The following is an 18,207-nucleotide window of genomic DNA, read 5'->3' as shown; positions in this document are numbered from 1 at the left end:
AGGTGATGTTGTGGGGGAGGAGCTGGACTGTCTTACAGCTGTAATGGACTGGAGGGTCTGGGTCCATCCTGGGGAACTCTTCACCCTCTGCAAAGCACTCTGGACGTTCAACCTGATTTATAGCCCCAGCCCCGCCCACTATAACCCCATCGGTCCAACTTCAGTATATCTTCTCTTCAATCCAATACCAGTTTTTCCAATATCCGATACTTGGGTTCAGATACAACAGCAAGGGAGTAAAAACAATATGTGGATTAAGTCCCTGCACTGTGATGTTTCCTGACTTAATTCACTTCTAGTCTTAGATCAAATAAAATGGCACAAGAACATTTTTTTCTTGGGAGTGAAAGAGTCATTGTGAAGTCCATTCATTCAAGCGGTTTTAGCTCATTTATCTAGGCAGTTATTTAGGCGATTACTCAGGGTTTTATTGTCTGCATTGCCCAAAAAACAACAAGGAACAACCTTAACTGAAACAAAAGAACATTAATGGAAAATAACTTGGTAAAGGGAGACTGAAGGTGTTCTCGTGTTTTGTGTGGATTAATCTCCTTACTGAGCGCATTTTCTCTCGATCAGCTTCATCAAAATCTAAAAGCTTGAAAGCTCCGACTTAAAAAAAACTGATCATGACTTTTTTGTCACATTGTTGCAGTGTTTTGTCTCTTTTTCAAAGTTTTTTGGCTTGTTTTTGTAGCAATTTCATGGTTCTTTTTCCTCTTTTTTTTTGCTATTTTGTTTTTTATTCTATCCGGAGGGTCTTTCATCTCCCCCTGGTGTCTCTGGCCAGAAAACCATGCTTGCAACCTGACTGCCACCGGACCGGAGTCACCAATACACACTAACAGAATCACGAAGAAGAAGCTAACATGCTAACGGGCAAAGCTAACTGTGGGCTAGCGCCACTTAAACAGTATTTACAGCCAAGTTTGAGTGAAAAATATTATTTCCATTGTATAATAGGATGTACAATATCCCTCTGTCCCTTCGCCTTTTCTGTCAGCGTAGTATTTCACTCTCACGGACAATTGATGAGTAATGCAGTGGCACTTATGGCCTCTAGGGGCATGAGTTACTTAGTACTGCTTTAAGGTTCATGTACTGGAGCAGCAGAGACTGATGAGTTTCCCATGTGGAATAATATATTGGGATTCTATAACGGTATCTCTGGTAAAAGGTATCCTGGTCTATGGCGTAAATCTCTGCCAATACCTTCTGTAAACCTCACAAAAGAAAGAAAAGGTCTGGACACGCCCGAGTCTCGCAGTCCGTCAGCATCTTTAACACTTCCATATATTTGTAAATGGGGAAAGTTACTGTTGCTTTGCTGCAGCTCGGCCTCGAGTGAGCGTTTAAGACCACACATCCAGAGCCTTGGCGCGTCTTCTCCGCTCCGTCGGCTGCTTTAAGACAAATTGATTGGTATACTTAGCTGAATTTCTCCCCGTCTGCCTATAGCTGTTGTTCGTAAGTGCTGCTGACTAAACCCGATGAACTCCGCAGTAGAATACGCCGTCTGTGAATGGGCCCAAGCCTCGAGTCCGTCTGAAGGAAAGCGCCAATCACCGGCACCATTCTGCCTCTTTTAATGCAGCTGCAGCCTTGTTTGCATAACCCGCGCTGTAGAATGTTAATGCACATTCGACAAGTTTGCAGCCTCACAAAACGTCCGTTAAACCTGAGGGTATTGTCAATATCAGCATATTTAAGAGCTTTTAGCAGCAGCTTTACTGGTATAAGAAAAGGTCTGGCCCTTAATGTCATTCTGAAGCGTTAAAGGAGGGTGTTGCAGGTATTTGATAATAATTTCAGACACATTTTAGTCACTATTTTACACTTGGAGCGAAAAACGGCACTTGTAGCATATGTAGCATGAAGCTAACGTTAGATTCATTGTTAGCATTGTCCGTTTTTTAAAGTCTTTATGGGCTGTTGAACCAGTTTGCTCCTCTCCATGTTTCTGTATCTTTATTTAGTGGAAAAGTATATGCATAATTCAACATTTGTAATGGTGGAGAAATGGGAGAAAGTTCATTTTTGTTTTCCCTCTTCGAACTAAGTGGTAAAGGGTTTCAACTTATAAAGTGCTTTTCCACCGACATTAGGCACTCAAAGCGCTTTACAGCAAGGATCCACTCACTCATTCACAATCTCATTCATACACCACACGCAGACACTGGAGGCAAGGTGGGTGAAGTGTCTTGCCCAAGGACACGACGACTGTGTGCACCTTCAGGAGGCGGGACCTTCCGATCATGAGACGACCCGCTCTACCATCTGCGCCACTGTCGCCCCATACATGACAATCACAAAGATGCCATCTGTATCTATCCGGTAGTTTCACCTCCTGATTTTCACTCAATCTCACTGTAAGCTCCGCCCACCCCCTTACTATTAGCGATGAATATGTAGAACGCTAAGATCAGCCACCAGTGACGATCCAAAGATTACTCAAAGATGCAAGACTCGAAACACAGCTCTATTTCTGTTTTTGATGAGAGAGCAGGGGCGGATCTAGAAAAAAAAATACGGAGTGGCAAGAAGGGCCAGTTATAACTTCTGGGGTGCAAACACATTTTCCAATGTCGAATGCAAAATGATATACAAATAGTAGCATTGTTTATAATTGTGTTATAATTAACAATAAGAGACATCACATGACATCAATGGGGTGCAGCTGGGGTGGCAAGACCTTTACCAGGGGTGGCAGCCACCCCTCTAGATCCGCCCCTGTGAGAGAGCAACGATGTAATGTGGAAAAAAGCTCCAAAAAGTCAACTTTATACAACACTCCACATTTAAATTTGATTCCATCACACATTAAATCTACATTTCTTTAGAAATAGTGGCATTGCCTGATTTTTCTATTAAAAATACACATTCAGTTGCAGGTTTTGCTGAAGCTTTGCTCAGTTTGTTTCCTCAAAAGTCTTTACTTTACTAAAGATCTGCTTCACTCTGAAGACTAAATTAACACATCAAAGAGGAAACAGAAAACCTTTCTCTGTGATTTTTACAGTTTGTCATGTCGACAGAGTTTCAGTCTGAGTCAGTGTTTAAGCTGCTCAAGACAGCAATGCTACCGGTTAGCATTCAGCTTCAACCATTGGCAGTTGATACCACAAACTGTCAGATTTTTGACATAGGGCCTCATTTCCTAGTTATCCAGGGTGTTGTTGATTGCTGGAGTTTTTCTATTTTAATTCATGCAGTTCTTATATTTGCTAGTGCATGTCTATGGTAACTAGTAGCCTGCATTAAAAACCTCTTCAAAATCATGGGCTCGTCCTCCAAACGTTGCCATATCTGATTTGTAGAAAGCTCCTTTATGAATTCCACGTGTATTAATGCAACAAACTACTGTAGATCGGGCAACCTAAGTTCTTTTAAATGCAAAAATTGTTGTATTTAAAACATTATTTAGTGAACACAGACATTTATATGGTTAGTCTGGTGTTGTAAGTGATTTGCCTCAGGTGCACTGTGCTTGGGTCAGACTGTTTTTAATGCAGGCTACTAGTTACCATAGACATGCACTAGCTTAGCACTAGCCTAGTCCAAATCATTTCAAATGTCATTCCCCCCCCCATAATTCCTCTGTTTAAACGGGGGAAAAAATCTAAATCCGGACCAAAACAAGGCTAAAATGAAACTAAATAAGGAAAATCAGACCTAAAATTAATTTCCTCGACACCATTCGTTTATGTTTAAGGCTGCATTCACAAAAAAGGCTCTCGTCTCGTTCAGAGCACTTTTCCCGTGGCCTAACACACCGATAATAATATCTGCTGCAGCACTACCTTTCTCAAAGCTTTTTCTTTTAGCCCTGGAAGCCACGCTGAACAAAATCAATCGTTATATGGCCCCTCTTTCTCTCTCCATCTGAGACAGAAGAGCTCCTGCCAACTCTCCCTGCTCTTTCCTCTTGTTCCAATTCTCTCCGTCCCTCCTGAGTGGACCTTAAAACGAGCTCCCCCTCTCCATCCGCCCACCGTCTCCGTCTCCCGCTAAGACCCTCCATTTGTCCCGCACTCGCAGCGCCCGCCTCTCCTCCAAATCGAGTCTGTTTGGAGTGGCGTTAGGATAGTTCTCTCGCTCCGCCCGAGGACTATCGAGCCGCGGGAATCTCTCTCTGTCCACTTTCCCCCCACGGCCGCTCGCGCTTCAAAACTCCACGGAAAGACGAGTCGGCGAAACAGTTCGGGTCGACGCGCTGCGAGACGGAAAGCATCAAAGCGGCGGCTCGTGTTTGGAGGCCAGTTCTGCAGATCTCTGTCCGAACGTCCACTCTGATTTAAACCCGAACCTTTCAACACTTGGCTCGATGCTTCCTCCTTCCTGCTGATTATGTGACTGTGGATGAAAACAAACCCTCACTGAACTCCTGCGAATGGACAACGGCCAGAAACAACCAAACTGATTCTCATTTACGGATAAATATGAAGGCCGGGACGATGCACTTTTGTCATGATCTGTATCACGATGCTCAGGGGCCGATCCCATACGTTCTGCGATACAGCAATTGTGATAAGTGATATGTAAATATAACACAGTCTTGGGTCCAAACAGTTACTGAAGAAATAAAGGATAAAGATATAAATGCCTCCAAACACAAACATAAACAGAGGTCTATTGCAAAACGCCTCATTTCAACCAAAAGCTAAACAAAGCTTCTCACTCTATACTTCAAGAAACAAAAGTATGAAATATTTCAGCACATTTCATAAAAGTGTTGAAAGTATCAATGTATTGTGGCAAAAAAATACCGCGATATGTTACAAAACGATATTTTGCCCCAGCCCTAATAAGTATTAACCAGATGTGATTAATGTAATATGGATCACATGTTAATGGACAAAACCGACTCCCACTGCAAACCAACAAAAAACAAAAACAAAAAAACATGTTGATAATCATTTTAAACTGCACAACAGCCTTTGGACCGTGGCCGAAATCTTCACATGGATTTGGGACCAATCACAGACCGAGGAGAGATTCGACATATGGAAGCCTGAAGTTCGTTTACGGATTTAAAAAAAATACATATATATATGTATATTTACGGATCCAACTTGACAGCAGACGCCATCTTTTGATCGAGCTTTAGACCGAGTTCTAAATAGTTAAGCTCGAAAGTTTACAGCGGGTACGTCATCTGATACAACTAATAATAATAATAATAAAAATGCATCGGTTTTAATTAGCGATTTTCTGGACACTCAAAGAAGCTTTACATTGTATTATTCATTCACTCCATACTTGATGGTGGTAAGCTATTATTGTAGCCACAGCTGCCCTGGGGTAGACTGACGGAAGCGAGGCAACCAGTCTGCGCCATCGGCCCCTCCGACCACCACTCACTCACTACATTCCCCAGGCTTCCTGGTGTTTCCCAAACGGTCTCCCATCCGAGTCCTGCCAGGCCCTTCCCTGCTCAGCTTCCCAGGTCTGCCGGGATTGGGCAGAGCAAAGGCGGTGTGGCCACTGATACGTTTGGCTATGGCTACGTGCAGACGCATATGATAGACATTTGTAGCGCCCAAAAAACACACCTATCCTACGAGAAAATGAACTGGTCCCCAGACTGAATAGCCAGGCTACAACTCGGCCCCGATCTGAGTAATATTGACTCAGCGAGTGACAATCTGCCAGTGGATTAAGTTGAACAAGTATTTTTGCACTTAACAATGTAAGGTCTGTGCATGTAAGGTTGCATATTAACATGATGCTAACTTCCTCGGGTAATGGGGTGTAATTAAACTGTACGTGGCAGAAAACATGCAGCTGTCGGATAATCACCGACAACTAGACTTAAAGGGATATTTCAAGATTTTTGACATAGGGGCTAATTTCCTAGTTATCCAGAGTGTCGCTGATTTCTAGAGATATTTTTTTTTTGTAATTCATGCAGTTCTTATGTTTGAAGAGTTTCGTGGCGCTAGGCTAATGCAAGGCTTGTGCATTTCTATGGTATCAGCTAGCCTGCATTAAAAACAGTCTGACCCGCTCCACAGAGCACCTGAGCCAAATCACTGATAACACCAGACTAACCATATAAATGTCTGTGTCCATAGAATAATGTTTGGAATATAACTGACCTGCATCACATGAATGATCGCATTTTGAGGAACTATTTTCTAGCAGATCACTCCGCCGCTGTGTAACGTATACAACCACGAAGCTGATGCTGCTAAAATATAAGGTATTTTAAATGCAAAATGGTTAAAATTATTCTATGGACACAGACATTTATATGGTTAGTCTGGTGTTATAAGTGATTTGCCTCAGGTGCACTGTGGAGCGGGTCAGACTGTTTTTAATGCAGGCTAGCTGATACCATAGAAATGCACTAGCCTAGTGCCACAAAACTCTCCAAACAGAAGAACTGCATAAATTACAAAAAATATCTCCAGAAATCAGCAACACTCTGGATAACTAGGAAATGAGGCCCTATGTCAAAAATACTGAAATATCCCTTTAAAAACTACACTCAGGATGTCAATACTTCACTTGAGGAGACATCTGTGTTTATACTGAAAGTGTTTTAGCCTTGAAGCTAAAGGCTAACGCTAAATAATAAAACAGCGCCACAATCTGAACACATTTTTATGAAACCCACTTACATTTTCTGCCATCTTTTCCATGTTATTTTATCCTTAATTTACCTTAAAAAAGTGGACAGGAAGTCATCTTTACCTCACACTGGCCAACAGGAAGTTAGCCAAAAACATCCCATGCACGGAGCATAACGAGATCTATTTTGAAGCGCAATGAGCTCGGCAGCAGCTCCCAAAGGCGCTGGATGTAGTTGAAATGCTTTTTCTTTTTGCTCGGAACATCTTGAACGCACTCTCCAAACATTCAGGCTTTACAGGTAAAACAAAGAAACTCAAGTCATTTCCATTTCAATTATGCTAAAACATCATCTCAGCTGCCGCTAAAGTCCACATTTTTTTGCTTCTACTTCTTCTTCTTCTGTGGCTGACCTTTCATGTTTCACAATCTGGCCCAATTTGAGAAAGTGAATGAACTTTATGAAACTCTGCCCGAGCCGTGAACTAAACTCACCAAAAGTTTTCTGGCAAAACGTGGCCCTGCAAAACATTGGAGGATCCGCTCCGACTTCTCGCTCTCCATCTTAAAAGAACAACTTCCGAGGCCGGTTTTGAAGTGAGAAGCCAAAGGTGAGGCTGAAGGCGGCGCCGCTCAGGCTGAGCAGAGAGGAGCTTCAGACGGAGCGGCAGTGGCCTCGACGCCGAGCCCCCCGGGGAACTCTTTGGCTCACTTTGTTTGTTTAGTGAGACGCCGACTCCACAGCCCAACAGGAGCTCCGGTGAGTGAACCGTTTCAGATAAAAAACACACCCGATATGCTTTACAATCGGGATTATTCATTGTAAAAAGACCAAAGACCAAACCTCCCAATTTTAGCCAAAGTAAAACACCACATTCTTACATACCGGTGTAGACTGTAAGTCGCACTTTTTTTCATAGTTTGGCAGGAGATGCGTCTTATACTCCGGACTAGTTATGTGATTTTTTTTTCCCTTTTTTGTAATTCAAATTCATAATTTCACATGCCACTAGAGGGCACTGCAGGCTAATCGAGAAGCAGAAAGAAAGTCTGGAGTGAGCGAGAAACTGTGAGGGACTGGCGAAAAGCGGAGGTTACCCTTACAGCAATGAAGAAAACAAACTAGGGATGCACCGATACCGATACCAGCATCGGGTATCGGGCCGATACCACATGCTTGTACTCATACTCGTACTCATTCATGAGGTCCCGATACCAGAAACCGATACCATTTGACGTGCGGCCAGCGCTGCTACGAGGTGCGGCTCTCAGCTGAGGAGAGAAGAAGCAACAAACTGGAGAATTATTTAGTGGAAATACAATAATCCACATAGAGCTGACTTTATTACAGACTCTCTAAATCAGAGTCTGTGCTGGATTTAACCAGAGCTTAATGTTGTTAGTGCTGCAGCGTCTGCAGTGTTTACAACATACAGGCTAACGTTGCTAACTCGCGGCTAGTAGTTTTGCCCATTCTGACGCTGTTTTATGCCCAGGGGTTGATTCATCTGAAAAACTAACCCAGCGACTAGAAAGTCCTCAGAAAATCCAAAATAAAGAGATACAGCATGTCCATGTTGAGCGAAAATGAGCTGCAGCAGGACAATGAAAACGCTATAGCTACTCGCTAAGTTACTACAAACACACGAGAAAATCTACAAGAGCTGAAGAAAAGACGAAAAGAGACCATTTAAGTAACATCTCAATACTATTGTTACATAAAAATACATAAATGAATAAAGCACAGGCATTTGGACATGGGCTTTTCTGTCTATGATGGACAGTGCAATAAAAATTAAAAATTAATATATTTAAATATTTAAAATAAATAAACAAATGGCATCAGTACAATTCTAATATAACTGCTCTTAAATGTGTCGCCGACTTTACTTAAGGAAATGTAAATGAGTAAATCAACTAATTACAAACCAATCTGCTGTGGAAAAAGTAACAATGTTGAAGAAAATGCCTTGTACTCGCATCGGTGTTCGGTTTCGGCGAGTACTTAAATCAAAGTACTCGTATCGGTTTTAGAAAAAGTGGTATCGGTGCCTCCCTAAAACAAACAAAGCTAATCACGGTATAAAATCTCGATGGCCACAGTTAGAGGAACGAGTTTGCAAATGAGAGCTTGAAAAACGTGCTGCCGGGAGAGGCTTGTCAACGGTGACCCGGTCGTTGCCATGGCGATTGTTCAGAAGTGACACAGAGGATTTCAATGGATTTAGCGATTTGGAGTGAGATGGAGAGTTCGGTTTGTTCTTTATGCTATAGTTTTCTGAACTGTTTATGTGACGTTCACAAACCAGACATTTAGAATTACAGTAAAATCGGGCATAAAGGTCGTGTAGTGTGTGTTGACCTTTAACCCCAGTGCAGACACACAGGGAAATGTAGTTTTTACAGAACATATCATACGATCGAGTCCACATCTGTCCAAAAGGCGACTTTATCCAACAGCTTTTCAGGAAGATGAACTCTCCCCTTCCCTTCCTCCACTGCCCCTATTGTCATCATTTTAAGTTTTCTTTCTGTTCCCAAGTGTTCAGAGACAAAACAATCTGCATGGGCTGACTCACACAGTCTGCCTGAGAAATCTTCCAGTTGACATTTTGCCTCTTACAAAATTAAAAAGTAAATAATAATAGGCTCGCACTGTGCTTTGCGCCGCGTATTCTAACAAGAGAAAATGAAATCTTTTTGTGAACCTGAAGTTTGCTCTCGGAGGTTCTCGCGGCGACAGCCCAAACAACAACTGTGGGTCAATTTACACGAGAAAATTGCGGAGCAAAACTGACAGCGAGCGGGGCAGACTTTTCCCAAACAAGAAGCCAATTTGAGAAACTTTTTTTCTTCTCCTTCTGCAAAATAAATCACATTTCTCCAACACCGAGAATGAAGGCAGGAGTTGGACTTGAGCGCCATAACAACGTGAACTTTCTGACCATTGTAGCGCTTTTAAAAAAATCAGCATTTTTTCGAAAGGCGGGTTTTGGAAAGGGACATTTTGGAGTTCTTTCATATCAATGAGGGCCGGACTTTGATTGACAGGCCGTTAGCATCTACAGTGAAGATCCCGCCCTTTTGCCCTTTTTAGGAACATGCTCGATTGGAGTCTCTAAATCCATCATGGACTCCTCCTCTAACGATTGTCATAAACATAAACGGGGAGTGAAAGGAGTCTACTATTTCTTATGTCTATGGTTGGAGCCTTCCTTTTCCAGAAAGTGCTCCTCTGCTGTCTTTATCTGGTTGTTTCAGTGTTGGTTGCTTATGATTAGCAGCTATTGCTTTAACCCCTTAACCTCCGCCTTAAAGGGATATTTCATGATTTTTGACGTAGGGCCTCATTTCCTAGTTATCCAGAGTGTTGCTGATTTCTGGAGATATTTGTTTTGCAATTCAAGCAGTTCATAGAATCATTTTAACCATTTTGCATTTAAAATACCTTATATTTGAGCAGCATCAGCTTCGTGGTTGTATAAGCTACGCGGCGGCGGAGTGATCTGCTAGAAAATAGTCCCTCAAAATGCGATCATTCATGTGATGCAAGGTCAGTTGTATTCCAAATATTATTCTATGGACACAGATATTTATATGGTTAATCTGGTGTTGTAAGTGATTTGCCTCAGGTGCTCTGTGGAGCGGGTCAGACTGTTTTTAATGCAGGCTAGCTGATACCATAGAAATGCACTAGCACTCTGGATAACTAGGAAATGAGGCCCTATGTCAAAAATCCTGAAATATCCCTTTTAACAGAGTGCATTTTCTCCAATTTGGCTTTACCCAAATCTAAAGGCTTCTCGACTGGAGAGCAACAGCGTAATGCCTCATTTGAAAGCTGAGAACTACGTCTGCGTTTTTGTCACATGTTTTCATCTCTTTTTTGTTTTTTTCACTAAAAACATGTACCATAGATTTCCCTCTGGGGCCAGGATTCCCCTGAAAAAGAGATTCTTAATCTCACAGGGACTATCCTGGTAAAATAAAGGTCAATAAAACAGATATTTGTCATGTTTTGGCGCTTTTTCATCGTATTTTCCATTGCTTTTCGTTTTTTGTTGTTCTTTTGATGCATTTTCATCTTCATTTTTGTCGCTATTTTGACACTTTTTTCAACAATCTCTAGGATTTGGGTAAAGCCAAACTGGAGAAAATGTGCTCGGTTCAGGTGGAGGCTAAGATGTTAAAGCTTTATTAAAGACATGACTAAGTAACTCATGCAGGTGTCATAGCATGTTATGTTTTTTTACTCATTAACTGTCCGTGAAAGTAAATACTACACTGACAGAAAAGACAAAGGGAGAGAGGGATATTGTACATTCAGTTACACAATGGAAATCATTTTTTTTCACTCAAACGTGGATGTAAATACTGTTTAAGTGGAGCTAGCCTGCAGTTAGCTTAGCCTGTTAGCTTCTTCTTCATGATTCTATTAGTGTGTATTGCGCTTCCTAAAGGGAAAGTTGGGGATCAAGAACAATATGGACGACATGGACGACAAAGAATCCAGGAGACGTGGGTTACGTTTCAAAAAGGGGCTGCCCAGAGAGAGACGCTACGACTGCCAGTAAAGTTTGTCCTTTTACACACTGGGGGAAATGTAACAAACCGCATCAAGGAAAGGAAAGCAAAATTGGGCAGAGAAACGGCCATTTTTCAACGACTCAACATCCCGTAATGAAATAAAAGCTTCTGTTCTATCCTGCCTGTTACACAAAATGTTACGCAGGATGGCTTTAAGTAAAAAAAAAAACGCACTGGCAATTCCCTTTAAAAGCCCACATGACGCTCCGCATTTCCAAACAATCATTAAACGCTTTGGATGAGCCGTTCGCAGGTGCCTCTCTCTTTCTCTCCTGTTTCTTCTTTTGTCTCCAAACAAAGCTCCTGACCCGCTCCGCTCAAACTGATGATTATTTTCTCCTTATTAGAAGAATCTGCCGCCGTAAACATCTTTATTCCAGCCCGGCTCCAAATATTACCTTAATGAGGAGTCGTTTGTAACGCAGAGGAGCTTTTTATCAAGTCTGTGATGTTTGCGTTTCATGGAAGAGGAAAAAGTGTTGCTTAAGTTAGTCCTAGATTAGTCACAAAGTCCTTTTATACAGTATAATTTTATAGGATGGAAGAGCTGGATCGGATTATTGTTAAAGTTTTAGGTTTTATACTATTTTCACCAATGTTTTCCGTCAACATGCTGATATTCTGTGATAAAACATGGAGGTGTGTGTCGGCAGGATTGACACAAAACCGTTTTATTTTGGCACAAAGTGTCAAACACATTAGTAACCATGGCAACGCAGAATTAGGAACAAAAATCAAGTTGACAGCCAGGTTTTTCACACCTACGATGTCTCAGACTGTGGAGAGCGCGCAAAACATTTCAGAAATGTATCGGTTTATTTCATTTTCGGGAAACTTTTCTTTGACAAAGAAGTTTAAAGTGCAAATGACAAGTTCCTCTGGTGATTTTGACTCAGTTGATGAATGTTTTCTGTGGTTAGTCCCTGTCGTACTGTTACTGCAGTGAAGCAGCATCTACTTTTACTTTAATTGTTTTTATATAAATGTTTATGTTAATGACATAGACAGAAGGAAAAGTTCCAGAGAATTCTGACTCACTTGATGTCATCACTCTGCTCCCTGGTCCAACAATACTTTAGCCTTATTCAGTATACATGCGTTTCCAATGCCATCACGCATAGTTCCGGTGGCCATTTTGAATACCGAAGTAGAATTATGCAGTTCTACAACATGTAACAATATCTCTACTCAGGATGAAAATGAAAGACAACTCATCGGGAAACAATGGACTTAGGAAATACCAAAGTGGGTCACCATTCAACAGCTCCGTGCATGTTTTCTTACTTTCATGTGGTGCTGCGGCACATGAAGGCGTCCGTGGTTTGATTTTAGCTTTTCAGTTTTTTATCCATTACATCTACCGACATCAATCCATCAAAGTAAAGTATCATTATCATCTGTGTCTGACAACAAACAAAAAAAGCCTGGCCCAAAACTAAACCACGGCACAGCGGGTGACGAGTGCTCCCCCTCGCCTTCCGCAGAGCGTAAGAGTGAAGAACGCCGTGGTCCTACCTCGCTTTTCCCCGAAGTACAGGGTCTGCTGCGCCGTGTTGGACCACTGCAGGGAGGAGTTATCGCTCTCTTCCACCTGGCAGGTCAGCGTCACCGTGCCCCCCACAGACACCGTCTCATCCTTGGTGGTCGGCTGCAGCGGGTCGTCTGGAACTGACACAAAGGAAACAAACAGGGAGGTCAGTTCACAGTTAATGCTACACCAATGACGAGGCAAAGATGCAATAATCAGGTTTGTGTTCACATTAAAGCAGACGTGATGTGGCACAGGATTACTCAGACTGGCCCAAAATGAGTCTGTTGTTGATGAGGAAACATTATCCCATTGTTGAAAGCTCAAAAAACACGATTATCAACTTTTTTGACATTCAACCCTGCATCTCTACAGAACAATGAGGAGAAACAGCACTTTGCTTTGCACAAGTATAAAGAGCTAAAAACAGTGTCACTGCTTCCTCATAACGTGCTGGGCGTCGTATTCTGTCGTATTTTGTTCATAGAAATGAAGTAAATTCCCTGGCAAACTTAAAGACTACTTTTTATGCGGAAAATAAGTGGATATCAGTGCGTATTTAGCCTTTCTGTATGGCTGATTAGTTTTGTGTGGTATCTGATGAATCTGTCTCCATGGTTACGTATACATTACATCCAGAAAACCCAGAAATAACACAAAAAAAACGGAAATATAATTGATATATACAGCAGCAAATGCCGCTGGGTCACTGTAAGGTCAAATACGCACACACATTACAAATATGTGTGAATGGTTTGAAATAATGCTTCTCTCATCCTTGATTGTGGAGCCGGGGGAGAGGGGTGGGAGGGAGGGCAGGAAGTTCAGCTTCCCGATGACCCTGTGTATGAAACTGTTCTTCAGTCGACTGGACCTGACCCGTAGATTCCGCAGTCTCCTCCCTGAAGGCATAACCTTGAAGAGACTGTGATGGGTGTGAAGGGTCCCTGGCGATTTATATATACTGTATCGATATCGAGATACGAACATTCAAGATATTAATATCGAAAAAGAAACGATCTATCGTTATCGTATTGATATCGAGCTATAAACATTCAAAACATTAAAATCGAAACAGCAAGATGTAAACGATATAGATTTTCATCAATGAAACTGCACTATTTTGTATTATGTTGGTTTTCATCTAACTCCTAATATCGAGATATCTGGAATTAATATAGACCGTATTCTGCTGTAATTTGTTAGCAAATTTAAAGGTGTATTATGCAACTTTTTATGCGGAAAATAACTAGATATCAGTGCGTATTTAACCTTTCAGTGACCCACTGACTGTATGGGTGATCAACTTTCTACCCCGGTGGCCTCTTGGATGCTCCAGAAGTCATTATTTTTTGGGGGTCTGGTAGCTTTTCACTGATGATGGATCTGTCTCCATGGTTACGTATACATTACATCCAGAAAACCTGACCAGAAACCCTAAAAAAAAAAACCTGGAGCATCATAGAGGGCATCGGACTGGAAAGCAAAGGCGCCATGGTAACCCCCCATACAGCCGCTGGGTCACTGTAAAAAAATAAAGTTGCAAAATGCACCTTTAAGTTCAGACATCCTGACAAGTAAGACAGTGGCAAGTAAGAAAGGAAAGAGGGGAAGGCGCAGAGAGGGAAGACACACATCTGTGATGAAGAGCAGGGGCGGAGCAGAGAAACTCAGGTTCTGGGGGGAGGGGGCACCAACTATTAAACTGTTAGATCATCATTTTTTGTTGTAGTTTCAAGAGTATGTTTAATTTTAATGAGCTGGGCTGTCACGATAATTACTATATTGACAATAAATAACAGATATATATATATATTTTTTTTGAATTTTTGGGGGGTTTGGGCACCATCAAGGTTCTGCTTAAGGCTCCACAGTTGCTTGCAGCGGCCCTGGGTGAAGAGGAGGAAAGGATATTGGAAAGACTGTTTCTTGCCGTAAAAAAAAACAAAACACGGATACCTTCCCACAAATAAGTCATATAAATTACCCCACCGCGATTCCCAAAAGTAATTCAGCATCGACATCCTCCCTCTCTTCTTCTGTTTGCTTGTAGCCGCACTGACAGAGACGTTTCAGAAAATACAGGCAAAAAATAGCAACTCCAAAATCAGATAGAGTTACAAACAGCATTACTGGCTCTCTGCTCTCGCTGCTCTGCCCCCCCCTCAACTCGCCCCCCCCACCCCCCGACTCTATCTCTGCTGTCAGACCGTCTGTACGAGCCTATCCGTCTTCGCCGGGCCGCGCTCTCTCTGCTGTCACCGAGTCCAAAAGCAGACAAATGAGTATCTGTGCGGGCGCTACAGGAGCCGTGACTCAGCCCGGGCCGGTATCAGGCAGGTACCGGGGCGAACACGGGGAGGGGGGTAGCGCGCCCGGCCTGGATTAGACACTTCAGGTCTACATTTATGGGCCTCGGGTCGGAGGGTTTTACGGCAGCTTTTGTGAAGTGCAAGAAAAGCATGAGCTTGTCACTGCTGCTGGGAAGAGTGGACTCCCCAACGGGCTCGTAATCCCGAAATCTGTGCGAGATCCATCCTCCAGCTGACTGCAAAGAGGGCTCGGACTTACTTTGGGTGGAATAGTGAATGAATAGAATATGAAAGTTGGGCAAGTTACTTTAAAATTGAGATATATTATTGGCAAAACATTAATTGAAAATAGTGATAATGCCATCGAGCAAAAGTGCCGTCAACAATTTCCTTTTCCTTCATTATCCCCAGTCTCTAACGTTTTGTTTTGACGACATTAAAGCAGAACTAAGTAACTTGTTTTCCTTAATGAATCCTTTCCGTAGTCCCTCTGGAGGTAATACAAGTGTTAGTGGGATGATTGGGGGGGTCTTTCATCTCCCGCTGGTTTGCACCTTTCCCTGCATCGGGTCGGAGGCCCCAATACACACTAATGGAATCACGAAGAAGAAGCTAACAGGCTAACGGGCAAAGCTAACTGCGGGCTAGCGCCACTTAAACAGTATTTACAGCCAAGTTTGAGCGAAAAAAATGATTTCCATTGTGTAATTGGATGAACAATATCCCTCTGTCCTTTTGACTTTTCTGTCAGCGTAGTATTTACTCTCACAGACAATTAATGAGTAAAAAAAAACGCAACTTGCTAGGACACCTGCAGTGGCGCTTATGGCCTCTAGGGGCATGAGTTACTTAGTTCTGCTTTAACTGTGCGCAACTAAAGATCTTATACACCAGTGTCCAAGTTGACTTATATCTGGGCCGTTTTGTTGTTGATACATTAAATACACTTTTAACTTGAGCTTCTTGACCAATATATTCCCAAATTTTGTTTCAGTAATATGTTTTATTTCTTAGTTACTGCAAAAAGTAATATATACTTTGTTACTTTTGTAATTCGTTACCCCCAACACCAATCGGGACCTTGAAAACAAATCATCCACTGCAATGACTGATTTCAAGCAAGAGTTTTTTTGCACTTAAATGAAGATAAAAGACTTTATGTGTAATATATGTAATAATTTAAGACCTGTAAATGTAATTTTGAGTGCAGTGAAATGCCTTTTCCTAATGTCAGATTTGACTAAAAGGGTATTTTGTTAATATCTGGAAAAAATAGTTACTTTTATCGTCCCAGTCCTCAAAAATACCCCTTTTTGTCACATATTGACTCTTTGGGCTTATGATATTAGTCCGAAATATTTGTCAATAATCACTACTTTTACAACATTTTATGGGGCAAAAAGAATGTCACCCTACATAAAGGAAAAGTCAGGTTTGGAGAAAAAAAGTGCAGATTTCTGTAAATGATTTGAATCGAGCACAAACCGGAGTGAGAAGGAAGAAGGGGGTAATAACTCTGAGAAGTGTGTGAAATTGTCAGGTGTGAACATGACGTCATCGTTACTGGACGACGTAATGAATAATTGGACTGTATTTGTGAAGGATTCAACAGTAAAGAGCACTTTTATAGGGTGCACAAGGGCGGAGCAAGCATCTCCCTATACCACCAAGCAGAAGACTGTAGACCAGGGGTAGGCAACATCAGGCCCGGGTGCCAAATCCGGCCCTCCAGCACAGAACCTCTGGCCCCCAAAATGATTTTGAGAAATATTATTATGCAAATAAGAAATCAAATACTTGGAAGTACTCTAAAAATGTGAGAAATAGTCAGTATTATAAAAATGTCCTGTCAGAACATCCCTCTTGGTCATATATAATGTTAAACAATGGGGGGGTCGGGACTCAAAAGTGGGTCACGGAACCATTTTCTGTGGGTCGCGAGTCTATAGGGAACTTTTATTCAATATTTTCCATCTGAAACTGCATGAAACACTAACTGTGTCTGTTCAAATAAATGTCATTGGGTTGTTTGATCATAATTTCAGTCTTAAAGGGAAATCTACAATATTTTATACGATATATGACAAATTACAGTTTTGTTTGGGTCCTCGGCTCGTCATCCGAGGGTAACGTTGGGCGCCAAAGCCCTGTCACTTGGGAACTGCTGATGTAAAACATTGGCATTTGCAGAAAATAGTTCTTTACTTCAGGCTACAATGTTGAGGTTCGGCCCTTGAGTGTTTTGGCAATGATGAAAATCGGCCTCCATGACGCAAACTTGCCGACCCTAGAGGAGGCTAGAGGAGGCTAATGCAGGAGAGAGAGTGCGTTTATTTGAATTGGCTGGAGAAGTGATTGGTCGAGAGTGAAAAGAGCTCGTCTGACAGTGAACGTAGGCGGGAACAAGCGGAAACTACAGTCGCCAGGATTGATTCACCTTTAACAAAACGTTTCAGCTGCATTATTCATTTTACATGTATCTGAATTCGGCTCAGAGGCCCGAGCCGCGTCCCACCCACTTATCTACTTTGTGAAGGCAAGAGCCCAATTTACTGCGAGCGGAGTTAGAGTTTCAGAGTGCACCCCAATCCCACCCCCAGCCCCCCCATCATCCCACGAAAAGGCTGAGCGATCGGGTGGAATTCGAGTGTCACTTATAGGGGCGTGCTTGTGAATCAATGAGCGGCGAAACAAGGCGGAGAGGAGCCGGCGTTATGCAGATGAGGCGGAACCAGGCGGGGAATACAAATGACCCGGTGTAATGTAGGTGTTTTTAAAAAGGGAGGATTCCACCGAGCGCTGAAGCATCTGGGAAACAGTTTGAATCCGATGGAATTATGAAGTTCGCCGCGCTCCCCCCGGTAGATGATCACCGGGATCCGGAGCGCCTGATAATGAAGCGCGCACAGAGACGGGGATTAGAATGGAGGGGAGAGAGATGAGAGTCAGGGTTAACTTTGGTCAATTAGCTCTTTTTATAGAATGTAGAAGCCTGTTATGATCATAAGGTGCAGTTTATGAGAAACGTTGAAACACAGTTAGCCTATATAAAACAAGGCTTACAAAAACTGTAGATGAGAAGCAATAACCTTTCAAAAGAAGCACCACAAAATGTAATAAAAGTAGCAGAAAGCGAGCATAGAGAGTCATAGTATTTCGCCGACATGTTGAAAGAGCCCATATATTTTGTATTGACCTTTATTTAAC

At 42.3% G+C, this 18,207-nt stretch overlaps 1 protein-coding gene across 1 annotated transcript in view; it reads right to left on the bottom strand.

Annotated features, from left to right (window-relative positions):
* The window catches only part of cadm3 (cell adhesion molecule 3), a gene marked incomplete at its 5' end in the record, with an annotated part of 225,403 nt that extends 211,146 nt beyond the window's left edge, over positions 1-14,257 (bottom strand). The window contains 2 exons of the mRNA XM_079561619.1: positions 12,676-12,828; positions 14,242-14,257. Coding sequence (XP_079417745.1) covers positions 12,676-12,828; positions 14,242-14,257 — 169 coding nt within the window. The remainder of the gene's footprint in view (positions 1-12,675; positions 12,829-14,241) is intronic.
* Between the last annotated feature and the right edge of the window lie 3,950 nt (positions 14,258-18,207).

This window comes from Gobius niger, assembly GCF_951799975.1.
Source record: "Gobius niger genome assembly, chromosome: 8".
NCBI classification, from domain to species: Eukaryota; Metazoa; Chordata; class Actinopteri; order Gobiiformes; family Gobiidae; genus Gobius; species Gobius niger.
This window is presented reverse-complemented; position numbering and strand designations above follow the sequence as displayed.